At 41.0% G+C, this 26499-nt stretch overlaps 1 protein-coding gene across 1 annotated transcript in view; it reads left to right on the forward strand.

Annotated features, from left to right (window-relative positions):
* Positions 1 to 25884, forward strand: part of LOC145117366 (1-acylglycerol-3-phosphate O-acyltransferase-like) — a 79803-nt gene extending 53919 nt beyond the window's left edge. The window contains exon 10 of the mRNA XM_079053665.1: positions 25857 to 25884. Coding sequence (XP_078909791.1) covers positions 25857 to 25864 — 8 coding nt within the window. The 3' untranslated portion in view covers positions 25865 to 25884. The remainder of the gene's footprint in view (positions 1 to 25856) is intronic.
* The last annotated feature ends 615 nt before the right edge of the window (positions 25885 to 26499 follow it).

The raw sequence follows: 26499 nt of genomic DNA on the forward strand, positions 1-26499 counted from the left end.
TTTAGACTCCGTCGGCAAATTTTGACTTTATTTTTATTATATTATTTTTAGTAGGCCGGGACAGGAAAACTCCGTTATAAAATCATAACTTCTTCATCCGACGTCCGTTTTCGTCTATCTTTTCACCGTTGGACTACTATCGACGAGATCTTCGATTCTCGTTTAGACTGTTTCGGCCAATTATCACTCGATCTCATATTCGAGTTTCGGGCTGCATACCGCTAAGTCGAAGCTTAGAAAAATCATAACTTCCTCATACGAAGTCAGATTTAGACATTCTTTTTATGCATCCTCTCAGTTTAATGTATTCTACGACTTTCGTTTAGATCACTAAGGCTAAATATCGCTCTATCTTAAATTCGTATTTTACGTCATACAGTGTCGTGTCGGTTTTGTCGCGAAACTTCGACAGGTCATAACTTCTTCGTTATAACTCGGATTTCAGCATTCTTTATATATTTGGAAACCTTGCCACGACCACTACAACTTCCTTCATAGATATCCGGCTTATCTAATATTTTATTCTATCGCTTATTTTTATCATTAATTCATTTAAATCACACAATTAAGCAATAAACATATAATACTCAAATAATACATTCTTATTATTTCAAAATGAGTTACAAAGGTTAACCTAGACTATTACAACGACATTAATGCCTAGCCCTGAAACACGGGTGTTACAATTCTCTCCACCTTAGAATGATTCCGTCCCCGGAATCACACATCAACAAACAAATGCGGATAGCGACTCATCATGTCACTCTCTGTTTCCCAGGTGAGATTTGGCTCATTCGTATGTTTCCAACGGACAAGCACTAATTCGACCATCTTGCGTCGCAACTTCTTAGTCTTTCGGTCAACGATTGCCTCTGGTTCTTCAATTAACCTTTTGTTCTCATCAATTATTAACTCATAAATTGGAATTATATCGGGAACTTCTCCCGTGAACTTCCTCAAATAACACACATGAAAAGTGTTATGAATTCCATTCAGTTCTTCGGGTAATTCGAGCTTGTAAGCTTGGTTCCCAATCCTCTGAAGAACTTTAAATGGTCCAATAAACCTTGGACTTAACTTTCCCCTTTTACCAAACCTTATAAGTCCCTTCCACGGCGAGACTTTAAGCAAAACCAAATCTCCAACCAAATCTCCAACTTCAAAAGTCATCGGTCGTCTTTTCTTGTCAGCATAGCTCTTTTGACGATCCTGAGCTGCTAACATTCTTTCCCAGATTATTTTCAGCTTTTCAGCAGTTTGATGGACTATTTCCGGTCCCATAAACTACTTTTCCCCAGCCTCAAGCCAACAAGACGGCGTACGACACTTCTGTCCGTACAAAGCTTGATAAGGTGCCATCTTTATGCTCGAGTGGAAACTATTATTGTAGGAAAATTCTACCAAAGGTAAATGTTCGTCCCAGTTACCTTGGAATTCCAGGGTACATGCTCTCATCATATCTTCAAGTGTTTGTATCATTCGTTCGCTATGACCATCAGTCTGTGGATGGTAAGCTGTACTCAAACACAACTTGGTACCCAACTCCTCTTGTAGACTTCTCCAAAATCTTGAGGTAAAACGGCTGTCACGATCCGACACAATCGTTAACGAAACACCGTGAAGCCTTACAATTTCCTTCACGCAAGAATTCGCAAGCTAATCCATAGACCATTTCTCATTGGCTGCTATGAAGTGCGCACTCTTAGTGAAGCGATCAACGACCACCTAAATCATGTCGTGACCATTCTTTGTTCTGGGCAGTTTAGTGACAAAATCCATAGTGATGTCTTCCCACTTAGCCATAGGCACAGGTAAAGGTTCTAAACTCCCGTATGGTTTCTGATGTTGTGCCTTGACTCTCGCACAAGTCACACACTCCGCCACATACTTTGCAACATCGAGCTTCATCGTCGGCCACCAGTAATAGGGTTTTAGGTCCCTATACATTTTAGTGCTGCCAGGATGAATTGAGTACATGGTTTTGTGAGCTTCTTCCATCAGAAGATCTCTTATTCCTCCTGACTTAGGTACCTAAATATGATCTTGGAATACTTTCAGTCCATGACCGTTTGTACCAAACACTAACGTTTTGCCCAAACGTTCCTCCTTTCGGTCATTCTTTTCTGAAGCTTCCTTTTGAGCTTTCTTTATGCTCTCCACAATTGTCGAGACAACTTCTATTCTCAACGCTCTTGGCCTTTTTCTTTCAAGATTGACTTTCCGACAGAGAGCATCAGCAACAACATTTGCTTTGCCGGGGTGGTAAAGTATCTCACAGTTGTAGTCCTTAACTAATTCTAGCTAACGTCTTTGCCTCATATTCAATTCCTTCTGACTAAAGAGATATTGGAGACTCTTATGATCAGTGAAAAGTTTGCACTTCGAGCCATAGAGGTAATGCATCCATATCTTTAGAGGAAATACTACCGCTGCCAACTCCAAATCATGAGTGGGGTAGTTCTTTTCATGCTCTTTCAGCTGTCGAGACGCATATGCTATCACCTTTTCTCTTTGGGTCAAAACACAACCCAATCCAACACCAGATGCATCGCTATAGACAGCAAAGTCTTCAACTCCATCGGGTAAAGAAAGAATCGGTGCTTCACATAGCTTCTTCTTTAGCAACTCGAATGCTTCTTTGTGTTTATCATTCCAAGCATAAGTAGCTCCTTTGTGAGTCAAAGCTGTTATTGGAGTAGCGATCGAAGAAAAACCTTGGATAAACCTTCGGTAATATCCGGCTAATCCTAAAAAGCTTCAGATCTCCGTGGGACTTTTCGGTTGTTCCCACTTCATCACAGCTTCAATCTTAGCTGGATCAACCATTATCCCTTCTTGGTTGACCACGTGATCCAAGAATTGGACTTCCCGAATCCAAAAATCACATTTGGAGAACTTAGCATACAACTTCTGTTCATGCTCCTCTTGGCTTTTCGAGTAAATCAGAATGTCATCTATGAACACTATCACAGATTTATCAAGGAACAGATTGCAAACTCTGTTCATTAAATCCATGAATGCTGCTGGAGCATTGGTTAGTCCAAACGACATAACCAAAAACTCGTAGTGTCTATATTGTGTTCTGAATGCAGTCTTCTCGATATCTTGCTCTCTTACTTTCAGCTGATGATATCCTGACCTTAGGTCGATCTTTGAAAAATAACTTGAACCTTGTAGTTGATCGAACAGGTAATCAATCCTTGGCAACGAATATCTATTCTTTATTGTTGCCTTATTCAACTCTCTGTAATCGATGCACATCCTCATACTCCCGTCTTTCTTTTTCATGAATAACACCGGAGCTCCCCAGGGTGATGAACTAGGTCTTATGAAACCTTTGTCCAATAACTCCTGAAGTTGCATCATCAGCTCCTTCATCTCCGTTGGTGCTAATCGGTAAGGTGCTTTTGCTATTGGCGTCGTTCCTGGTAACAAGTCAGTACGGAATTCTACTTGTCGATCAGGCGGTAACCCATGAAGATCTTCGGGAAATACTTCCGGATACTCACACACGATAGGAATGCTCTGCATCTCCTTTTTCTCTTTCTTTGCGTCAATCACGAATGCCAAATATGATGTACATCCTTTGGCCAAACACTTTCTGGCTTTCATTAGAGAAATGATTCCAGAATTTACCCTGCGTTTGTCCCCATACACCATAAATGACTCCTTCCCTGGCGGGTTTACTTTTACTATTTTCTTCCGTCACAATATTTTGGCATCATTGGCGCTAAGCCAATCCATTCCCAGCACGATGTTGAAACCATTAAGTTCGATAGGCAATAATTCCTCGTGGAACTTATTCCCATTCAGTTCGATTAAGATGTTTTTCATACGATGGCTAACAGGTACAAACTTGCCACTAGCAACTCCGACTAATAAAGCATTATCTAGTCTATCGACAGGCAAAGCTAGTTTTCTACCAAATTCATGCGAAATAAAGGAGTAGTTGGCTCCAGAATCAAATAAAATTTGGGCAGGCAATTCGTTTACGAGAAAGGTACCTGAAGCGACATCGGCTTCTTCTTTAGCAGCCTCCAGTGTCATCTGGAAGGCTCTCGCCTTCAGCTTTGGTGGAATGTTGGGTTTTCCTGCCTCCTTCTTTTTCGGACAATCCCTCGAGATGTTCCCCTCCTCCCCACACCCATAACAAACTTTCTTGGTGAGGGTGCATTCGTTGGCATAGTGCCCTGGCTTTCCACATTTGAAGCATGTGACTTCCCTGTCACATTTCCCATGATGCTTCTTCTTGCATTTGTCGCACCACTTCGCTTCGCCTCCTCCTCCTCTCGAACTAGACTTCGAGAATTTCTTTTTCTTGCTAGACCCTAAAGGTCCGTCGAACTTTCTCTTTTCTCCAACCTCTAACCTCTCCAGTCCCTTCTCCCTGATCTGGGTCTCAACATTTCTAGCCGGCCAGATGGCGGCTTTCAATGTAGTTGCTTGCTTAACCATTGGACCATAGTCCGCTGGTAATCCGAGGGCAAACTTATTGACCTTTGAGAGTTCTGTTGGAACTAAATATGGAATAAGCTTCATCTTTTCTGTGAAACTTGCAGCGTATTCAGTAACGCTCAATTTTCCCTTCTTCATATTCTGAAACTCATTATTGATTTCCAGAAGGTCCTGCTCGGAGCAGTATTGCAGTTTCAGTTGTTCCACAAAGTCTTCCCAAGACATTTTGCTCGCTTCTCCCTTGGGCATAGAGTCAGCTAACAGCTTCCACCAACTCAACACGCCAGATTTTAACAAAGGGATCGCAAGAGCGGTCTTCTGCCTGTTACTGCATTCGCAACTTTCAAACATTGTCTCCATTTCGGAGATCCAATCCATAATTTGCACCGGCGTCGGGCTTCCGGATAGTAACGGTGGCTTAGATGCCATAAAATCTTTGTATTTACATCCTCTTCCATCATTTCCTCCATCACGATTGTTTTGTCTAATAATCGGTGGGTTGGGTTGACCAACAGTCCCACTGAAGTTTCCTCCATCCGACGGCTCTCCATTCACTTCAGGCTCTTCAACTTGAATTAACAGTTCTTCACGATTTTGTTGAAGCAGATGTCTAGTTTCTTCCATCTGACGATCCAACATCGTCTGAATCATCAATTGTACACCAGCCATTGTCACCGGCTCAGGTACAGCACCTACAACAGGTATTTGCTCGATTACAGGTGGTTGATTCCTGTTTTCGTTCGCGTTTCCAACTCCGCTTCTTGTTCTTGCCATTCTTGATCTATACACCGAATAATGTAAATTTAGATCTTCAATCACGATAGATAATCAAATCATCCTTATCACTCCGAAACGTTTACATGCTAGTTCTAATACCGTCGTCATACGCTTAGAATCCTAAACACATAAGGTTTCCAGATCCGGTCGGCAACAGACCATAGAACCGAACAATAATATCATATATGCCAAACATATAACATTTAGCACATAAAAGCATTTTAGGCAACTTTCCTAAAATAAACTAGTGCTCGTGTCTTAAATATAACAGACACTCATCTCACAATCTTCACTTAGCATTCTAAGTTTAAGTCTAGAAATCCTACAAATTCCTAGTTCGCTTAAACTAATGCTCTGATACCAACTGTGACATCCCCAAAATCACGGCCAGAAAAGACCGGTTTCATTTATTATTTTAAATAAAATCAGAGTAATCCTTTGATTAAAAGAGTTGCGGAATTTGTTCCCAAAACAAAGTATGATAAGAATTTATCAAAGCATTTCATAAAGAAATGTATTTTTCATTATATAACAAAATCTCGGGATGTCATGTTCCGATACAGACCAAAAGCATAAACAATACAAAATAGAGCTTACAACATTTACATATAACTACTGGTCTATAATCCAAAAATATCTTGACAATGACATCCAACTTATGCTCTCGTGCCACTACCTGTAATACAAAGAAAAACTGAGTGGGTCAGGCCTGGGAGCCTGGTGAGCATATAGGGTTTTCAACCCACAATAAATAATTATATTTAGTTCATCGATCAACAATAACCCGATTACCCATTCCCGTTATCCTCACTTTATGTCCCTAAAACGACAACTATTACAAGGGACCTAATCTAGGATTTTCATCGGGACGGACATTACTGCAAAGGGGTTTCCTTAACAATAGATGTCCTAAAGGCAACCATGTGTTAGAAGAAAACGAAAATACACTCACTTGATAAGAAAATGATCGGACAGCACCTCGTCTCTTAAAATAATCTTTTCCGATAAAACCGAGATGCTTTTCTTGAAAACCGGGCTTCTCGCGGGCAGAGTTTCGGCTCGGAAACTTTACTTCTCGGGATCTTCGGGGCTTCGGGACTTGCTTCGGGTCTCGGGAATAATACCGGGGCTTCGGGGGTATTTCTTGCACGCAAAATGAGAAAATATGGGAGAGAAAGAAAGATTTTGAGAAAAAAAGATTGGCAGCCTCGCATGCCCTTTTATAGGGGCTGAACCTCGCACGTACGCTGGGCGTACGAAGCTCTACGCGGGGCGTAGTTCGGATCAGGCTTCCATGTGGCGAACTTCAAGTGGGGCGACGTGGACTCTTCTGGACCGAGCAATGCAGCAGTACGTTGCGCGTAACCATCTCGTACACAGGGCGTACCTCGGTGTTGACATGTACGCGGGGCGTACAACTGGTACGCTGAGCGTACCTTTCGGATTAGATCAGGTGAGTCAGCTCTTCGGATATTATCCGAATAAATAATTAAATTTATATATTTTAATTATTTAAAAACTTCAGAAAATCATATATCTTCCTCATACGAGCTCTGTTTTTGACGTTCTTTATATCCACGCGTAGGTGAGACTAAGATTTTCAACTTTCATTTAGACTCCGTCGGCAAATTTTGACTTTATTTTTATTATATTATTTTTAGTAGACCGGGACAGGAAAAATCCGTTATAAAATCATAACTTCTTCATCTGACGTACGTTTTCGTCTGTCTTTTCACCGTTGGACTACTATCGACGAGATCTTCGATTCTCGTTTAGATTGTTTCGACTAATTATCACTCGATCTCATATTCGAGTGTCAGGCTGCATACCGCTAAGTTGAAGCTTAGAAAAATCATAACCTCCTCATACGAAGTCAGATTTAGACGTTCTTTTTATGCATGCTCTCAGTTTAATGTATTCTACGACTTTCGTTTAGATCACTAAGGCTAAATATCGCTCTATCTTAAATTCGTATTTTACGTCACACAGTGTCGTGTCGGTTTTGTCGCGAAACTTCGACAGGTCATAACTTCTTCGTTATAACTCGGATTTCGGCATTCTTTATATATTCGGAAACCTTGCCATGACCACTACAACTTTCTTCATAGATATCAGGCTTATCTAATATTTTATTCTATCGCTTATTTTTATCATTAATTTATTTAAATCACACAATTAAGCAATAAACATATAATACTCAAATAATACATTCTTATTATTTCAAAATGAGTTACAAAGGTTAACCTAGACTATTACAACGACATTAATGCCTAGCCCAGAAACACGGGCGTTATATCATATTTCCGAGTTCACATTTATCACTCCGAGTGTGCACCCTGCATCTCCAATCTCAGAGAGTGAATAGAACTCAGGTGAGTAAATAGAACTCAGTCTATCTCAATATTCAATATTAATAATTACACTAAAATATGTTGATAACACAAAAGATCACCAACATTCCTCCCCCATTTTAGTGTAATCCTTAATTAACTAAAAGCAAACACAAAACCAAACTCATGCATAAAGGTAAATGTCTTGAAGAATGAATTTTCATTTTAATATAATACACATTTCAAATACTTGAGAATCAAGGTGTCCTGAGGATTGAACCCTTCAACTCATTTGAGTAACTGAAAATATCATACACATAAGTTTTACATAAGATCTAATGTTTCATAGTTGACATTGTTACATGTGTCCTATCCATTCACGAGTGCATAAAAGCCTAGCCCAAGCTTTCTGATGCGTCAACACTTCACACTCACTGTAACGTCCCAAAATTCCAGACCAAAAATTTCATTTTAATTAAGTTATTATAAAACCAACAGTATAAGAAAACATCCATAATAACATTCCATGTCAAAACCAAAGTGTCAATAATCAAAACATACAATCATAAAATAATATCAGAGTGTAATCCCAAAGATCTCATGTGCGGGAAATCATAGTGTGATGTGCTGCGATCGAGTCGACTCCTTTCCTTTGAAAACAAAGTACCTGAAACCAAAACTGTAAACCGTAAGCACGAAGCTTAGTGAGTTCCCCCATCATACCACATACCATATACACATAATGCCAATTCCTCGGTATCTTTCAACCGGTACCTGACTGGCATAACTGGAAGGTGGACTTCCCTTCGGTATCTTTCAACCGGTAACCGGGAGCTGGCCTCCCCTTCGGTATCTTTCAACCGGTATCCGGGGACTATTTTAGCCCTATCACTACCACATAATATCCTAGCATAAACACATACATCACATACTGTCTACTATATCTAGGAGCTGGCCTCCCCTTTGGTATCTTCCAACCGGTAACTGCCTTCCGTATCTTTCAACCGGTAACCGAGGACTATTTCACCCCTACCACTACCACATAGTAACCTATCATGCTAACACATAAACATAACAGATAGTGGCATAGCAGAAAATTATCACAAAGACAATCATCTAACAAACATCTCCTACTAGTGGGTCGACATTGTGGCCTTAGACCCACTTCTACTGGAAGGTGACTCACCTCATACTGCTGAAGTCCCGCAGACAAAACTCTAGCTGCTGGATGACAGGTTCTCGAACTGTCAATCATCAAAATAACACCCAATCAGTAATTGGGTTCCAACACATATCCATAAGTCCATGCTTGGGGTAAAAGACTACTCTACCCCCAACTTAACTTGATTCAAGCCCAAGGCCCGATCCAAAGGCCCAAAAGTAAAAAATGAGTCAAAGCCCAACATATGGCCCAATTATCCAAATTAGGCCCAAACCTCTACATGGTCCTACCCTAAGGCCCAACCGTTTAGTCCAGTCCAAACATTTGGCATTCCAATGGTCCAACCTCTCATAATCCCCAAGGCCCAGTTGTGGCCCATCTATGGCCTAATTTTCCAAATTGGGCCCAAACCCTCACATGGGCCTTACCCTAAAACCCATCCATAGATCCTTAGTCCATATGATTGTTCTTGGATGACCCATCAATAGCCCAATCACCAAAGCCCAATAGAAAGGCACAACTCAAAGCCCAAGTGAAATTAGGGTTTTCACATAAAATGACGATTAGGGTTAAGTGTTTCTTCCATAACGCATTAAGGACTTAATCCATTAAGTCCATTATTCTACTAAATAAATCATACGGTGTGGTCAGTTGTAATTCACAATTCAATTCCAATGGCCCAAAACGCGGGTCCCGATAAGTCCACACCAATAAGTCCAAAATTAGGGTTTTCTAAACCCTAGTTAGGGTTTCCAACCCAATCACAACCCAATTAGGCCCAATAGCTAAGTCTTTGGATCAGTTAGGGTTTCATTAGGCCCATTAGGGTTTCATAAGTGGGGCACCACCCACTACCACCTCGGGTAGTGGTGGTCAACGGCGGCTCACGACGGCGGCCACCACCTCACGGTAATGGTTATGGTTCTAGTCCATTTTTGTCCAAGCATCCCAAACGAAATTTAAACACAAGCAAGAGCACACCGCCACCCAACACGGCGGTTGGCGGCAGCCACCACCTCACGGTGGTGGTTATGAGTTTTCTTTTTATTATTCCGACACCGATTACAATTTACAATGCAAAATCCTAAATAACACACACGCACACACACTAAGGTAAATACACACACAGCCACCCTTGTGGTGGCTGACGGTGGTAGATGGTGGCAGCCACCACCTCACGGTGGTGGTGGTGGCCTTTCTCGCGATTTCCAACCAAACAACCTACACACAACACCTACTCACTACAGAAATACACACAAACGCACCAATGCATGCACACAACCACCTTTCACGCTGGCTAGTAGCGGTAGATTAGGGTAACGACTACACATACGCTTTATTCGAGCTCCGAAAGCAGCCACCCACCTGGTGGTGTTCAACGAATGGCGACAACAACAACATGGCAACCGGCGGCAGCTTGTCGTCAACGAAAACGGAAAGCAGCGACAATGGCGCAACGGTAGGAGGCGGCGACTGACCCGACTGTGGCGGTGGCGCTTCGATGGCGACGTAGTTGGTGGCGAAGCAACGACGAACTGAAGGAGATGAAGGGATGAGGTGAATGATAGCAGCAACAACGAAAGAAGGAAGAGGAAGATAATGACGGAGGAGGGTGGCAAGGGACGTCACGAAACTTCGTTGGCGGCTAGATAGCGACGGCGGGTTCTCGGTGGTCTCCAGCTTCAACATCGGTGGTTGACGACCTCAACGGAGGTGGTGGTGCGGCGCCGGAAGTCGAGAGAGTGAAGGTGGTGGCGCCGATGGGGAGGCATAAGGGTGGGGGTGGCGGTTAATGTCCGACTCCTAGGGTTAGGGTTTACCGGGGTGACGGGTTTATATACCCCGATCCCCATATAAACTTTTTCCCATAATGCCACCTTTGGTCCCTCCCTTCCCTTTTTCTTTCAAAGTGAGTCCACAATTTACCCTTTTAACCCCAAATTATTTTTGATTGAAGTCCTTAAGTTACCAAATGACCCTTCCTCTACAAAACCTTTTCAAGTTAGGTCCAGAATTTACTCTTTAGCCCCTGCTCCCATAAATCCTTTCATATTAAATCCCATACTTACCAAACACCCCTTGTCTTCTAAAAATCTTTTTACCAAATAAATCTCGAATTTACATCTTAACCCCTGTATAATCCAAATTATAACATTTGGCTCCCGAAAACCAAAACCCCACTAAAATTATGGATTTTAGGGCTACTATTCATGTTAATTTTATATATTTATTTATTTAATAAACGGGGTGTTACAACTCTCCCCCACTTAAATTAGATTTCGTCCTCGAAATCATTCCTTACCATTCCTTACAGGCCAAACCACTCAAGTAACATGGCCACAATCCTAGGCACATCCTATCCTTCCCAGGGTAACCGTGACCAACCTTCGCAAGTCCCTAAAATCCGCAGATGAACGAATTCCTCGCAACAATCACATTTACTCAACCTGAAATCTGAAGTCTCGAGATGGTCCGACTCCCTAACAAACCACCCATGCTAAGCTTTACCAAACTTAATTATTCTCGACTGACCGATCAAATGGACACTTTCTGCCTTGGTTACCTCGATGCTACCATTAGAGCAAAATCACTGACCATAGTCAACAACAGGCTAAAATAATCCTTCGAGTAGAAGATCCATCCCTGCAACGGTTAGACTCAGACGAGAGCTGCGCAACAGAATCAAATCGACTACTCTGAGATTATTTAATCTTATTGTGAGTGACTTATCACTTCCCAATCAATCAGTTATTCCGTTCGTACTTGCGGCCTAAAACCCTAATACTAATACTGCCAAAACACTGAAACTGCCCGAAACACTGAACTGCCTGAAATAGCATGCTGCCTCCTGGGGTTTCTCCAAAATCCACCGAGATCTCCCTGGTCTCAATTCGTTCGCCAATCGTCTGAATTACCAGGTTCTAGCTCGGCTGCGGAGCTAAAGGACTCCCACTTAGTCGCCTCACACGACTTCCGAACGAAATCCTTCTTTGGAACTAGTTGCCACTAGTTATCATGCCACTGCGGCTCTAACGACCTTCTAATCCAACCTATCGGGTCCATGCGTCGAATCCCGACGTCACCAAATCCAAGGCTAAAAGTGATTGCTACCTGACCAATGGTAGCCTTATATCACAAACGACCTTAAGCAGTCCATTGATTCATTGATCTCATAACTGTAGTGGCGTTCCGACAGTCTTGTCACTGGCTCAACCAGATCTACCCCATCCGGGTAATTCCATAATCCAATATGTGGATTTCCATATCCTCACTGCTGCACCCGAACTGGTCGGTACTACTATTCCTTTCGCGATCTAACAACACGCTCATGCTATCTACCAACCTAGTAAATGCTAAGGCCACACCCGCAGCCTCACAACACTCTAGCACCATCTGCCAACCTTTTGAATGCTACGGATACACCCGCAGACTTACAACACGTCCCAGACTACCTGACCGCTAGTGAATGCTATGGCTACCCCCCGCAGTCTTACTACACTTTCCATACTATCTGATCGCTAGTGATTACTATGACTACCCCCCGCAGTGTTACAACACTTTCCATACTATCTGATCACCAGTGAATGCTACGGCTACCCCCGTAGTCTTAAAACACTTTCCATACCGGTCGAACATGCATTCGACCTAACCCTCAACTGAACTTGAGTCCTAACTGGAGCTCTAACATGGTTCCCGAAAACCTGCTATCTGATGCCAAGGAAAAGCACGAACCAAAAGTTGGAACGTTTTCTAGAGTCCCAACTCACCCAATCCTCAACCTAGATGGCTACTCGACCGCCTTCCCCCTGACGGGGATACGAAACTCATCCTAGTTTCACACTTATTTCTGCTCTTGAATACCGGATCGATTCTCCCCCACTTAAATTCTACTAAGTCTTCCCAGAATGTGAGAATTGAAGGATTCCCAGACCTTCTTACTTCCTGATAGTCCACTGTCGACAACCTGTGCTTACCAATGCTAACGATCAATTAGCAATCAAACCTTAAGATTGCCCATCCTCTGAAATCTTGAAGAGTATTCTTGAAATCTGGTCCAGACTGACACCTCAATCCACCTCTCATGCTGACAACCGGATGCCTTAATCTTCTCCCTGGCTGACGAATCCTCGTTCCCGCTTCCAATCTTGCAGCACCACTGAACTCTACCGATCACAACCCATGCGAAAATACAATTATCTTGAACATCCAATGACCCAATACCCATGCATCTAACACTCACAACTGACTCCACTATCTTCATGTTACCAATCCCTTCCTAGCAACGGTAGTGCCTTGAACTCCAAAGTTCTTCCACAGACAATTGTCGACCATACCTGAACAATGATAGAACCTCTGAACTCTGACTTTACTGGAGAACTAAAGCTCTAACCCTGACAAAATATCCTCTAAATAATACTCCTGCACAGATCCCGACACCCACCTAGAAGTAGCAGAAAAAACACATCTGTAATCATCTGAAGGATTCCTGATCACCTCCTCCTGAGATACCTCGACCATTCTGAGGACATGGTGCAAAACTCCCTTCTGATCTCGATGACAGGAACTAACAATAGGATTCTCCTTCTTGAAGTACTTTAAGTATTCACAGGCTTTGGGCTTCAGATGAGCCCCTAACTCCCTCGCGACAAATCTGTACTATGAACCAAGAGAACACTGAACACCCCGAACCAGCAAAAGGGAAACGATCTTACACTAACCACTAGTAATTCACGGTATCCAATTGGCATATGACGATATTTGATGATCTAACCCAACAGGAGAAAAGAAATAAACCAGGGATACACTTACTCATCCTGCTACAGTATCCCAAACCACAACATAATTCCCACAACAATGTGCAGATAAAATTGAAAGAAGGCAAGGTTACATACCGCAACATCGCCTGCTGTAGTTCTGACTTCTCCTGTCTGACACTACAGGTACTGACTCCTTCTGCTGACATGACCAACCCCACTACACTTGTAGCAGACTAAACCTCCGGAATGTCAAACTCCCCTGTGTACTTTCCCGCACGTGCTGCACTGACTCCAGCCCTGCTGGCCTTTCACCCGATGATCAGAAGTCTTGGGTCTCTCCCCGAGACCCTCTACTACATGCACTTGACACGACCCTCTCTAATCAAAGTGATCCAAATCGATCTCGCATCCTCGGACTTAAAAACCATATACTCCAGGGTCTGACACCCTGTCACGCTCACTAGCTCACTTGCCAATGGCTGAGCTGCAATAGTTGGAACATCCTCTGTCCCCAAACCAGGTTACAAATTCCTCCCCGAAGCTTCTCAGATTCTCCAAGACTCTCACTGATTCGAGTATGGATCCTGTGCTTTGAGTAGTACGGGCCCAATACTACCTTCCACACCTATCCATACTTACCTCAACAATCCTCCCGAATCCTCCAAGCCATTTCCTCAAACTGATGCACCCAAGTCTCACTAAACCTCACTACTAACCCACTGAAACATATCCTAGGCTTTCCTAGGTTCCCGAACCCACCCAGTCCTCAACTGCTGAAGGATTATCAGTAATGTCAATTAGCTACCTCATGAATATAGCCACATGCAACAAAGATCAGATAATCCTTCGAGTGAAAGGCCCATCCCTAGAACGGTTGGACTCATACAAGAGTTGCGCAATAGGGTCAAGTCCATCACTCTGAGATTATCTGCCCTGTGTCCCATGTAACTTCGCATATTCACTTAGTAGCTAACTCACATCACTAAGAGTCCCACAAAGCACAAAGAAAACAACATTCAGACATTGGAAAATCTAACCATCATACTCCAATCAAACCATTCTATCCTCTAATCAGGAATCTGTACTAGCATGCAATTCGAGAGCTCATACAATCAGGCATAACCTAAACATGCTATCCTATCACTGACTGATCAGTACTAGCATGCAGGTCTACAAGCACATACATTAGGCATATAAGGCATCCTTCCTAGATCCTTAGCCCTAATCTAGCATGCAGTTCACATATTCTCAATTTATAACATAACATAACATAACATAATATGTATATGTATCTTGGGGAAAACTTACTTGAGCTTGGCTGATTGCACACATCACACACCTTGTTCCTTTTAAAGTTCTTTTTCTCTTTGTAAATTATTTTCAAACTTCTTTTTATAAAATGATTTTTTCTTTGGAAAAAATTTTCATACCAAGTCCTCAGTTTGAGTCCAGATACACCCGAGAGTGTGCCTGAATCCCTCAAATCAAGACTCTGATACCAACTTGTAACGTCCCAAAATTGAAGACCAAAAATTTCATTTTAATTAAGTTATTATAAAACAAACAGTATAAGAAAACATCCATAATAACATTCCATGTCAAAACCAAAGTGTCAATAATCAAAACATATAATCATAAGATAATATCATAGTGTAATCCCAAAGATCTCATGTGCGGAAAATCATAGTGTGATGCGCTGCGATCGAGCCGACTCCTTTCCTTTGAAAACAACGTACCTGAAACCAAAACTGTAAACTTTAAGCACGAAGCTTAGTGAGTTCCCCCATCATACCACATACCATATATACATAATGCCAATTCCTCAATATCTTTCAACCGGTATTTGACTGGCATAACTGGAAGCTGGACTCTCCTTTGGTATCTTTCAACCGGTAACCGGGAGCTGGCCTCCCCTTCGGTATCTTTCAACCGGTATCCGGGGACTATTTCATCCCCTACCACTACCACATAATATCCTAATATAAACACATACATCACATACTGTCTAGTATATCTGGGAGCTGGCCTCCCCTTCGGTATCTTCCAATGGTCACTGCCTTCCGTATCTTTCAACCGGTAACCGGCGACTATTTCACCCCCTACCACTACCACATAGTAACCTATCATGCTAACACATAAACATAACAAATAGTGGCGTAGCAGACAATTATCACAAAGACAATCATCTAACAAACATCTCCTACTAGTGGGCCGACATTGTGGCCTTAGACCCACTTATATTGGAAGGTGACTCACCTCATACTGCTGAAGTCCCGCAGACGAAACTCTAGCTGCTGGATGACAGGTTCTCGAACTGTCAATCATCAAAATAACACCCAATCAGTAATTGGGTTCCAACACATATCCATAAGTCCATGCTTGGGGTAAAAGACTACTCTACCCCCAACTTAACTTGATTCAAGCTCAAGGCCCAATCCAAAGGCCCAAAAGTCAACAATGAGTCAAAGCCCAACATATGCCCAATTATCCAAATTAGGCCCAAACCTCTACATGGTCTTACCCTAAGACCCAACCATTTAGTCCAGTCTAAACATTTGACATTCCAATGGTCCAACCTCTCATAATCCCCAAGGCCCAGTTATGGCGCATCTATGGAAAATTGGGCCCAAAACTTCACATGGGCCATACCCTAAAGCTCATCCATAGATCCTTAGTCCCTATGATTGTTCTTGGATAGCCCATCAATAGCCCAATCACCAAAGCCCAATAGAAAGGCCCAGCTTAAAGCCCAAGTGAAATTAGGGTTTTCACATAAAATGACGATTAGGGTTAAGTGTTTCCTACTTAACCCATTAAGGACTTAATCCATTAAGTCCATTACTTTATTAAATAAATCATACGGTGTGGTCGGTTGTAATTCACAATTCAATTCCAATGGCCCAAAATGTGCGTCCCGATAAGTCCAAACCAATAAGCCCAAAATTAGGGTTTTCTAAACCCTAATTAGGGTTTCCAACCCAATTACGACCCAATTAGGCCCAATAGCTAAGTCTTTGGATCAGTTAGGGTTTCATTAGGCCCACTAGGGTTTCATAAGTCGGGCATCACCCACTACCACCTCGGGTAGTGGTGGTCAACGGCGGCTCACGGCGGCGGCCACCACCTCACGGTGGTGTTATGGTTCTAGTCTATTTTTGTCTATGCATCCGAATCAAAATCTAAACACAGGCAAGAGCACACCGCAACCCAACACGGCAGCTGGTGGCGGCATCTACCACCTCACGGTGGTAGTTATGAGTTTTCTTTTTATTATTTCGACACCGATTACAATTTACGATGCAAAATCCCAAATAACACACACACACACACACACATACACAGGCACCCTTGTGGTGGCCGGCGGTGGTAGATGGTGGCAGCCACCACCTCACGGTGGTGGTGGTGGCCTTTCTCGCGATTTCCGGCCAAACAACCTACACACAACAGCTACTCACTGCAGAAAGACACCCAAACGCACCAAAGCACACACACAACCACCTTTCATGGTGGCTAGTAGCGGCAGATTAGGGTAACAACCACACATACGCTTTGTTCGAGCTCCGAAAGTAGCCACCCACCTGGTGGCGTTGAACGAACGGTGACAACAAAAACATGGCAACCGACGGCAACTTGTCGTCAATGAAAACGAGCAGCGACGATAATGGCGCAACGACAGGAGGCGGCGGCTGACCCGAATGTGGTGGTGGCGCTTTGATGGCGACGTAGCTGGTGGCGGTGCAACGACGAACTGAAGGAGATCAAGGTTTGAGGTGAACGATAGAAGCAATAGCGACAGAAGGAAGAGGAAGATAATGACGGAAGAGGGTGGCAGCAGACGTCATGAAACTTCGTCGACGGCTAGATAGCGACAACGGCTTCTTTGTGGTCTCTGACTTTAACAGCTATGGTTGACGACCTCAACAGAGGTGGTGGTGCGGCGCCAGAAGTCGAGAGAGTGAAGGTGGCGGCGCCGGTGGGGAGGTATAAGGGTGGGGGTGGCGACTGATATCCGACTCCTAGGGTTAGGGTTTATCGAGGTGACGGGTTTTATACACCGAGCCCCATATAAACTTATTCCCATAATGCCACCTTTGGTCCCTCCCTCCCCTCCCCTTTTCTTTCAAAGTGAGTCCACAATTTACCCTTTTAACCCCAGCCATCCAAAATCCCTTCTAATTAAGTCCAACATTTTACCAAACAACCCCTCCCTCTACAAATTATTTTCGATTGAAGTCCTTAAGTTACCAAATGGCCCCTCCTCTACAAAACCTTTTGAAATTAGGTCCAGAATTTACTCTTTAGCCCCTGCTCACATAAATCCTTTCATATTAAATCCCATACTTACCAAACACCCCCAGTTTTCTAAAAATCTTTACCAAATAAATCTCGAATTTACACCTTAACCCCCAAATAATCCAAATTATAACATTTGGCTCCCGAAAACCAACACCCCACTAAAATTATGGATTCTAGGGCTACTATTCATGTTAATTTTATATATTTATTTATTTAATAAATGGGGTGTTACACTCACATATGTAGTTCTTCTATATCATGCATTTTTTCAAAAAAATCTATTAAGAACTTAATCAACCTACTTTAATTATACAAGTTATAAGCACATACCTTGGGATGCAATAACATAAATGTGTTCCAATCTCCATAAGCAAGTTGTCTATATTGAATTTAAATTCTAACATTGTATTAGAAGGGAATTAGGTATCTCACCTATAGAGATATCAAGTGGACCTTAAACCCATCCCTATAACATACTTTCTTACCATGTCTCTAGCTAATTCCTTTGTTAACTGATTCACTAAGCTCTGTTGGGATCTGTTTCTCTAGACATTTAAGATATAATAGATAATCTTAGCTAAAGATGTAGTAGTCATAATAACCATCTCGTGGATATAAGGGGCGCTTAAATTTGACTTCATATGAAGAAGTTATGCTTCTTCGAAGTTTCGCGATCAAATCGACACAACTATGTATGTCATAAAAAATGAATTGGAGATAAATTCTTTATTAGCCTAAGTAATCTAAACGAAATTCATAGTAGTCATAAAAGCGAGAGCGTTCATATAGAGAACGCCTAAATCTGACTTCATATGAGGAAGTTATGATTTTTTGAAGTTCAGTAAGGCAGTGCGTGACACTGAAATCGAAATTCAAATCGGTTGATTGTTAGCCGAAATAATCTAAACGAGAATTAAAGATCTCGTGAATATGAACTAGTCGATATAAATATAGTTGAGAACGGAGTTCGTATGAAGGAGTTATGAATTTTGCACAGACTTTAACAGTCTAAGATGGTCTAAATATAACATTTAGTTAGATTGAGAATTAGCTATTGAGACCTCAAGTAAATATGTAGAGCTTGTTGAGAGGATTCCAGGGATATATAGAACGTTGAAAACGGAGCTCGTATGCAAAAGTTATGGTCGTTCGAACGTTCACGAAAATATCCGCTGAGGGTGACGTGGCGACACCGGAGTGCGCCACGTGGCAGCAAGAGGGTCGGGATCCTCCACCGACCAGGTGACATGGCACGATGAGCGGGCGACACGTAGCACCACGTAAAGTGGACACGTGGCAAGGTTCTATAATGAGTGAGGTGGCCCATGAAGAATCGAACACGTGGCATCTTCTGACCGGACGAACGTCGACCAGCGTACGGCACGCCTCTGTATTGGCGTGACACGTCTTCTTTTATCTCTATAAATAGCAGTCGAGTTTAGTCATTTTCTCACAACTTTCAATCCCTTCTCTCTCAGACGTTTTTCCTTCCTAAGTATGACTTTTTTCGGACTTTGAGAATTTTAGCGGTGCTCTGAGATATCTAGGAGCCCGAAAAAGAGGAGCTTTCAGGTCGGGATTTTGCTTGCGAACTTTCCAGTTTTCGCTGAAATTCCTATAAGTTAAGCTGCATATACTATGATTATATTTATATTCATAATCGTTATTATGAATCTATAAATAATATTTATAAGTGATTCCAAGTCATAATACTGATTTATCTACTTTTGGGAATGATGTTTAGGCTAGATATAGTGAGGTATTTAAAGTGGGATTTCCAAACAGTATACTCTGTATACCAAACAGACCCTACCTCCGATATGATCTTACCTTGTTGTTCCTTATCAACTATAGATCACTATTCATTGGGATTATTGAGGGGTCTAGACTATCATTATTATAGTCACAAAGACTAAGACTTAGTGATATTCATAGCTAAGTCTTTCGAAAGAAAAGTTGAAGTGATAGGCGAAGCATTGCCCAAATCACCAGTCATCCACCTAATTCAAGTGAGTGCATAGTCTCTTTTAATGAACATGATTATAATAAAAGTATTAGTTAAAGTATTAGACATTTGTTGAAAGTTATATGTGAAATGTAGACATATTTCCTGAAATATGTGTTAGATATATACTGATGATGTACTATGTGCAAACCAGATATGGTTCTACATGTGTTAAGATGCACATATGATACTATTACATGATAATAATAATAGAAGCATTATTACTGAGAAAGATAAAAGTATATTAATACCTAAATACTTTGTAATAAATATATACATTAAATTAGGATAGTGTTGCCTAAAAATAGTTGGTATTGGAAGCCTTTTAGTTTTGCCCAATAATGAGAAAGACTTATTATAGATGCTTAGTTCAATTGAGTTTGATATTAGGTAGTCTCATTCGGAGAATGTCTGCAAGTTAGGAACAAAGAGTAGAGTTCTGTTCCATGATACTATTAGGTGTCGATGTACGGATTACATACCGGAGTACAATATAGCACTCCTTTTGGATGACCATAAATGGTGGGTCCAGATCAGGCAACTGTAACGGTATGTATGGTCATCTCCCAAAATAAGATGACAACAATTGATCATTCTATACGGTCTTGTGAATTACTGTAACACCGTAAATTTTCAAACAAAATTTTCATTTTAAAATCATATAAACCTCATCAAATCATTTCACAAAATCCCCAATTGTCGAGTTATTGAAAACATATATTCATAATTGTTGAGTAAAATCCAGGATCCTCTAAAAACATAACTCCATATCGTGTGTACACTCAAGTCGACGCCTTCCCACGCTCCTGAGAAGCACCTGAAACACATATCACATAACACGGTAAGCACGAAGCTTAGTGAGTTCCCCAAAATACCACATACACAAATAATAAGCGTCTCATGGCTATAACTCGGCATGGACCCTCCGGTCATGCGTCTCGGTGTGGACCCTCCGGTCATGTGTCTCAGTGAGGACCTTCCGGTCTCACAGCTCGGTTTGGACCCTCCAGTCCAGTATCTCAGTGAAGACCCTCCAGTCCCACAACTCTGTTTGGACCCTCTCAGTAAACACAGAATATAACATATATATCACACACACAAAATACATGATATCATATAACTCAAGTAAGCACATAGGACCCTCCGGTCGCACAAAGATACCACTCATGGTAAGTATAGTGAGAAGACTCACCTCGTAAGCAAGCAAGGAAACTGAATACCCCTTGAACAGTCTAATCCCCGCCTACATGTAACAAGCATCTCTAATTAACACTTAAAGATCACAACTCATGATAGTCCCTCTTTAACTCTTGGGATGGGTAAAAGACCATTTTACCCCTCCATGACCTCCATCCCTCAAGTTGACCAAACCCTAAAGTCAACAAAAGTCAACACTCGAGTCAACAGTCCATGTTGACCCAACTCGTACAGTGCATCTATGCAACTCGTCGAGTCCCTTTGGTTCCTTAGACCCCTCATGAAAGTCTAACTCAACTCTCCGAGTTGAACCGTCAACTCGCCGAGTTACAGCGTGCTCAGACTCATCGGGACAAACTCCAACCGACTCGTCGAGTCAGCTCATCGACTCGTCGAGTCCCTTAAGTCGAATTCTCATTCAGACGTTTTAAGGCAGAACTGATGCCCCATACTCCGGATCTATCTTCCTAAGGCCCGAATATCACGTAAAGTTGCAAGCTTTACGTTCATGCATGGCATATTAGGCTCATAATGCCAATACAAGCTCCAACAAGGGTTAGATGCACAAGATCTTGCCTCCAGCTCAATAAAGCTCGGGTCTTTGGACTCACAAGGCCTCCTACAGTCCAGATCTGAGGTTCCAACCTCAAGCCATGCTCAAATGACTCAATGACACAAGATGGATGGGAAAAAACCCTAAAAACTCCCTAAACCTAGATCTCATAAGGAAATGATCAAGTTAGCATCTTTTTACCTCCAACTGAAGCAAATATCTGAAGAATCTCTGGATCCAAAAGCCTCCTCTTGATCCAAGCTTTGATTCTCTCTACTTCTCCTCCAAAAGATCACAAAAATGCCCAAGACTAATTCTCTTTTCTCTCTTAGCTCACTCTAAGCGATTAGGGTTTCACTCTGGGGGAGTAAGGTAGCTAGTGAGGCAGAAATGAGGGCTTATGGCCCTTAAAATAGGGCACAAACCCGAAGATTTAGGGTTTCTTCACACAGCGCCAACTCGGCGAGTCGGCTCTCTGACTCGTCGAGTTGGTCATTAAACCCACGTGGTCAAATCCCGTCTCTACTCGACGAGTTGGGCATCCAACTCGGCGAGTCACTCAGTCAACCCTAAAAAAACAATACATAAATGTTATACCTGGGAGTCGGGATGTTACAATTACGTTGCTAATGTGGTTTCATAACCCACAAACGTAGATGAAATGTGATACCATATTCATCAAATACTCTGATGGCTCGAATGCGTTTATGACTTACACCAGTCAAAGGAAGCCCCTGGCTGTGTAGTCAAACCCTTACTCTATATGATTACTAGGCGTGATAATTATCCATGATAATCATGGACTAGAATCTGTGAGGATCGATCGGGATGGGTACATATGGATGTAAGGTTTTATAGATATTCAAATTATAGATATATTTATATATTGTTTAGTAATAGTTGATTTTGATATATATATATATATATATATATATATATATATATATATATATATATATATATATATATATATATATATATATATATATAACATTGGGGGATTGAAAAATCTATGTATCTCACCAGGTTTCCCATCATGACCCACTTATTTTATATGCATCACAGGTAACGGTGTTTAGAATGTTGAAGACTTAAATAGGACACTGAGTGAATGAAGAAAACACATGCAATAATGTTCAGGACCATTAGGCCTTTATGTTGTATCATATGTACTGTATCGATTTATGACATCCTTAGGGTTTTATTGATACAATCATTTGTGACAACCCGAAATTTTTTGCCTTGTAAAGTCAGTACAATCAACCTTAAGTCAGACTCGCTCCTGCTATCTTTTAGCACTGTTTAGAGTCTGTTTGAGTGTTCTAAGCCTAGTACATTCAAGGAATGAGTGTTAGGAAATACCTGCTAGAGACACTGTACAACATGCAAGCCTTAATCACCATCAAAAGGAGTTCAGGGCCATAGCACATGACTTTACGGCCATAAACTCAAGGCTGGCCGTAAACTCGCCCCATAAGACTCATTCCCTTCACTTTTCTTTCATTCTTACACTTTCAACTCAAGAAACTTCCATTCTCTCTCAAGTATCATCAAGCCTTTCATCCTAGATCTTCAAAAACGTAAGTGTTTTTCCATCTTTGAGTTGTTATTCTTCTTAATCTAGTACACCCCTTTGATTTCATCCATGGAAATCATCTCTTTTGGTTAGATCTTCAAGATCATCAACTTTCACCAAGAACACACACTTGTTCTAGGTGGCCAAAAACTCCTCAAAGGTCCTCAAAAGTGTGAGTATTCCATCTATCATCTAGTTAGGCATGTTAAACACTAGATCATAGTCTTGAAACAACCATCTAGGCATAAATACCAAGAGTTTACGGCCATGGAATCTCCCTTGGCCGTAAACCCTTGTTTTGGTCATTTAATGAGCCCTAAACCCTTCTAGACACTTGCTATCCATTAGAACACTTGGACCTTTGAAATCCCTTTCCTTTAAGACCCAAAAAGGAACCATTTGGAGAGTTTACGGCCATACACTTTTAGTGTGGCCGTAAACACCTCAACACCTTCCAAAAAGTTAGTTTTGCTCATCCTCTTGTAGAGCAATAGTCCCATAAGTTTCCCTTGCATTCAAATACCCTCTTGTGCACATTTTACCATGAGTTTACGGCCGTAAACTCCATGGCCGTAAACACCATTTGGTGGCCATAAACACCCCTTTGATGAATCACATGTGATTCTAACACTTGGTCCAAATGTTTCCTAGTCCCTAAGGGTGTTTCCTTGCATATTGTTGCTTATAAACACTATAGTCATGCAAATACATGCCATATATGTCATTTAGGACTCGTTTGTGTTTCGCGACTTCACTCGTGGAACTCCTCATCCTTACGCGCATATTCGTTTGAATTACCCACATAAGGTGAGTTCATACCCCTATAATGAATCTTGTAACTGTTTTAAATGCTTTTAGGGGGGGGGGGGAATACAAGTTGAACACAATGATAATTGTGTAATTATTTGTTATAAACATCTTTCGAAAGATTGCTTATGTCTTTTATACGTGATCAAAACATTTCAAAAACTCTTTTCAAGTTATGTTACTTTATAGTTTAACAAAACTCCGTTTTTAAAGTACAAGCATAACTTAGTAGAAAAATGAGTCTTTTCAGTAACAGTTCAAGTTAAATACAAGTAAACTATAAGGGGTATAGTTTAGGGATTCAATTCATACTAGATACTAAAGCATACTATAAAGAGAAACAGGGAGGTAGAAAAATACACGATAACATAGAAATCATACTATAGAGAGAAACAGGGAGGTAGATACAACACATCAGAGAAACATACTATATACTATAAAAAGAGAACATACTAAGATACTATAACAGAACAAACATACTAAGATGCTATAGCATAAGAACACTACAGGATCTAATTATACCAATGAATCACTAACTCATTGTTCTAAACAAAAGGTGATAGAAAAATTGGGTATACATGATCATAAAACTTTAATGTGAATTTACACGGCCTAGCAATTTGTTTTCGGAAGTCGCGTTTGGTCCCCAGAATCTCTTACAGGGAGAGCGTATAGTATGGGTACTATCCATCACATTATGACCTTAATAAAACAAATATGTTTTAAGGTAATCAGTACTGCAGGTTGTCAATTCAAAAGACAACTGTGTACTTATATTTTCCCATTACTTTCATTTTGTGACAGTTCCACTTGAAAGTTAATGCAAACTATTTTCGAGTTAAGATAGTTATAAACTAGGGAAAACTTACATTTTACAAATGACAAACAGAACAGTCGGGTCTAGTACATTCAGTAGAAAGGGACCTATAATGCTAACTTTATGATTTCTTAGTGCATGCATTCAGGGATATATATATTAATCGGATCCGACAGGTAGTAGGATGTGTGCTTTCCGCTTCATTTCTTCTTCCTTGTTTGGTTGTGGTGTTAGATCAGATTCACCCAACCTACTGTCTATCCGATCATAGCTATGTATATATTCCGTATACACCAAGTAATCATAAGGAGTACCATGTATGGGTCAGGTCATAGGACACTAATTCAATGCACCGTTTTCTAGTACAAAACATACTTTTCAAATAAGAACTTTTGGTATACAAAACTAGAAACTTACCAGTAAAGGGTTTAATCCATTTTATTAAACCAGTATAACTTAAAGGACCTTAGGTGGTTAATTCTATAATACCTTAGTTTATACATCAAGGTTATATATAATTAATATCCGATAGGTAGTTGGATGTGTTCCTTCCGCCTCATTTCCTGTTCCTTGTTTGGTTGTGGGCTTAGGGCAGATTCACACAATTAACTATCTATTCGATATTAGATTATATATAGCTATTATAAACTAAGTGATTATAGAAGGAACCACTGTGGTTACCATTTTTATTAAAATAAATAAGGGTTTTCTTAAAGAATCTTTTCATCAAATATAAAGGATCTATTATAGTTAACTCTGTGAGTACCAAGTGAATACACCAGGGTTATATACAACGATGATCTAACAAACAATGGGATATGTGCCTTCCGCCTCATTTCCTGTTCCTTTTTTGGTTGTGGGCTTAAGGCAGATACACACAACCGATTGTTTGTTTACTCTGGGTTTTATATAACTTGTATCCATTTAGTACTCATAGAAAGGATTGTAGAGTCATTTTTACTTATCTTTCATCAAATCAGGAAATATAGGATTTTCTGGAGGAACATGCGAACTTTTCTAAACAGAACTTACAACTTACTACAACTTACATTACATCACTAAAATCTTATGAACTCACCAGCTTAAATGCTGATCTACTCTTTAAAAATAACTTGTATTCTCAGGAGACTAGTAGACAGGTACGCGCTCTGGGATTCAGAAGATGGAGCAGTATAACTTCATGTCTTTTTGTTGTTTGCTATGTATTCTATATTATGTGAATTACATACTTTGTAAACACTTTCTTTCTAAATGAAGTGGTTGTTTAGTACTTTGCTTACTATGATGCGTGACTTGTGATACTAAACATGACGTACTCCACCCCAGAACATTACCACCGTTCCTGTTTTGGGGTGTGACAGATTGGTATCCGAGCATTGTTTATAGTGAACTAAGTATATAAACCGATAAAAGATATACAACTATAAATACAATGGGCCGAAGTGCTCTGGATAAGAATATATTTTAAATATATAATGATACCTTATAAAAGTATACATACATTCTTATACATATATACATACTAGAACAAGTATCACAACAAGAACAGAACATAAGTATTTAAAGGTTGAACACTACAGTCAAACCTGGACAATTATGTAATCATAGCTAGGATCAATATAGCCTGATGAACTATATTCATTCGAGATGTGACCGACATGTGTTTGGGAGTGATGTGGTGTTGCAACAGTCTTAAAACTTACCTAACTCTATTCAAGGGAATTCTAGATCAGAACATAAAGATAAGATACTATGGGAGTATTTTAT

Source organism: Lactuca virosa, chromosome 5 (assembly GCF_052849685.1).
Source record: "Lactuca virosa cultivar CGN04683 chromosome 5, Lactuca_virosa_CGN04683_v6, whole genome shotgun sequence".
Classification (NCBI taxonomy): domain Eukaryota; kingdom Viridiplantae; phylum Streptophyta; class Magnoliopsida; order Asterales; family Asteraceae; genus Lactuca; species Lactuca virosa.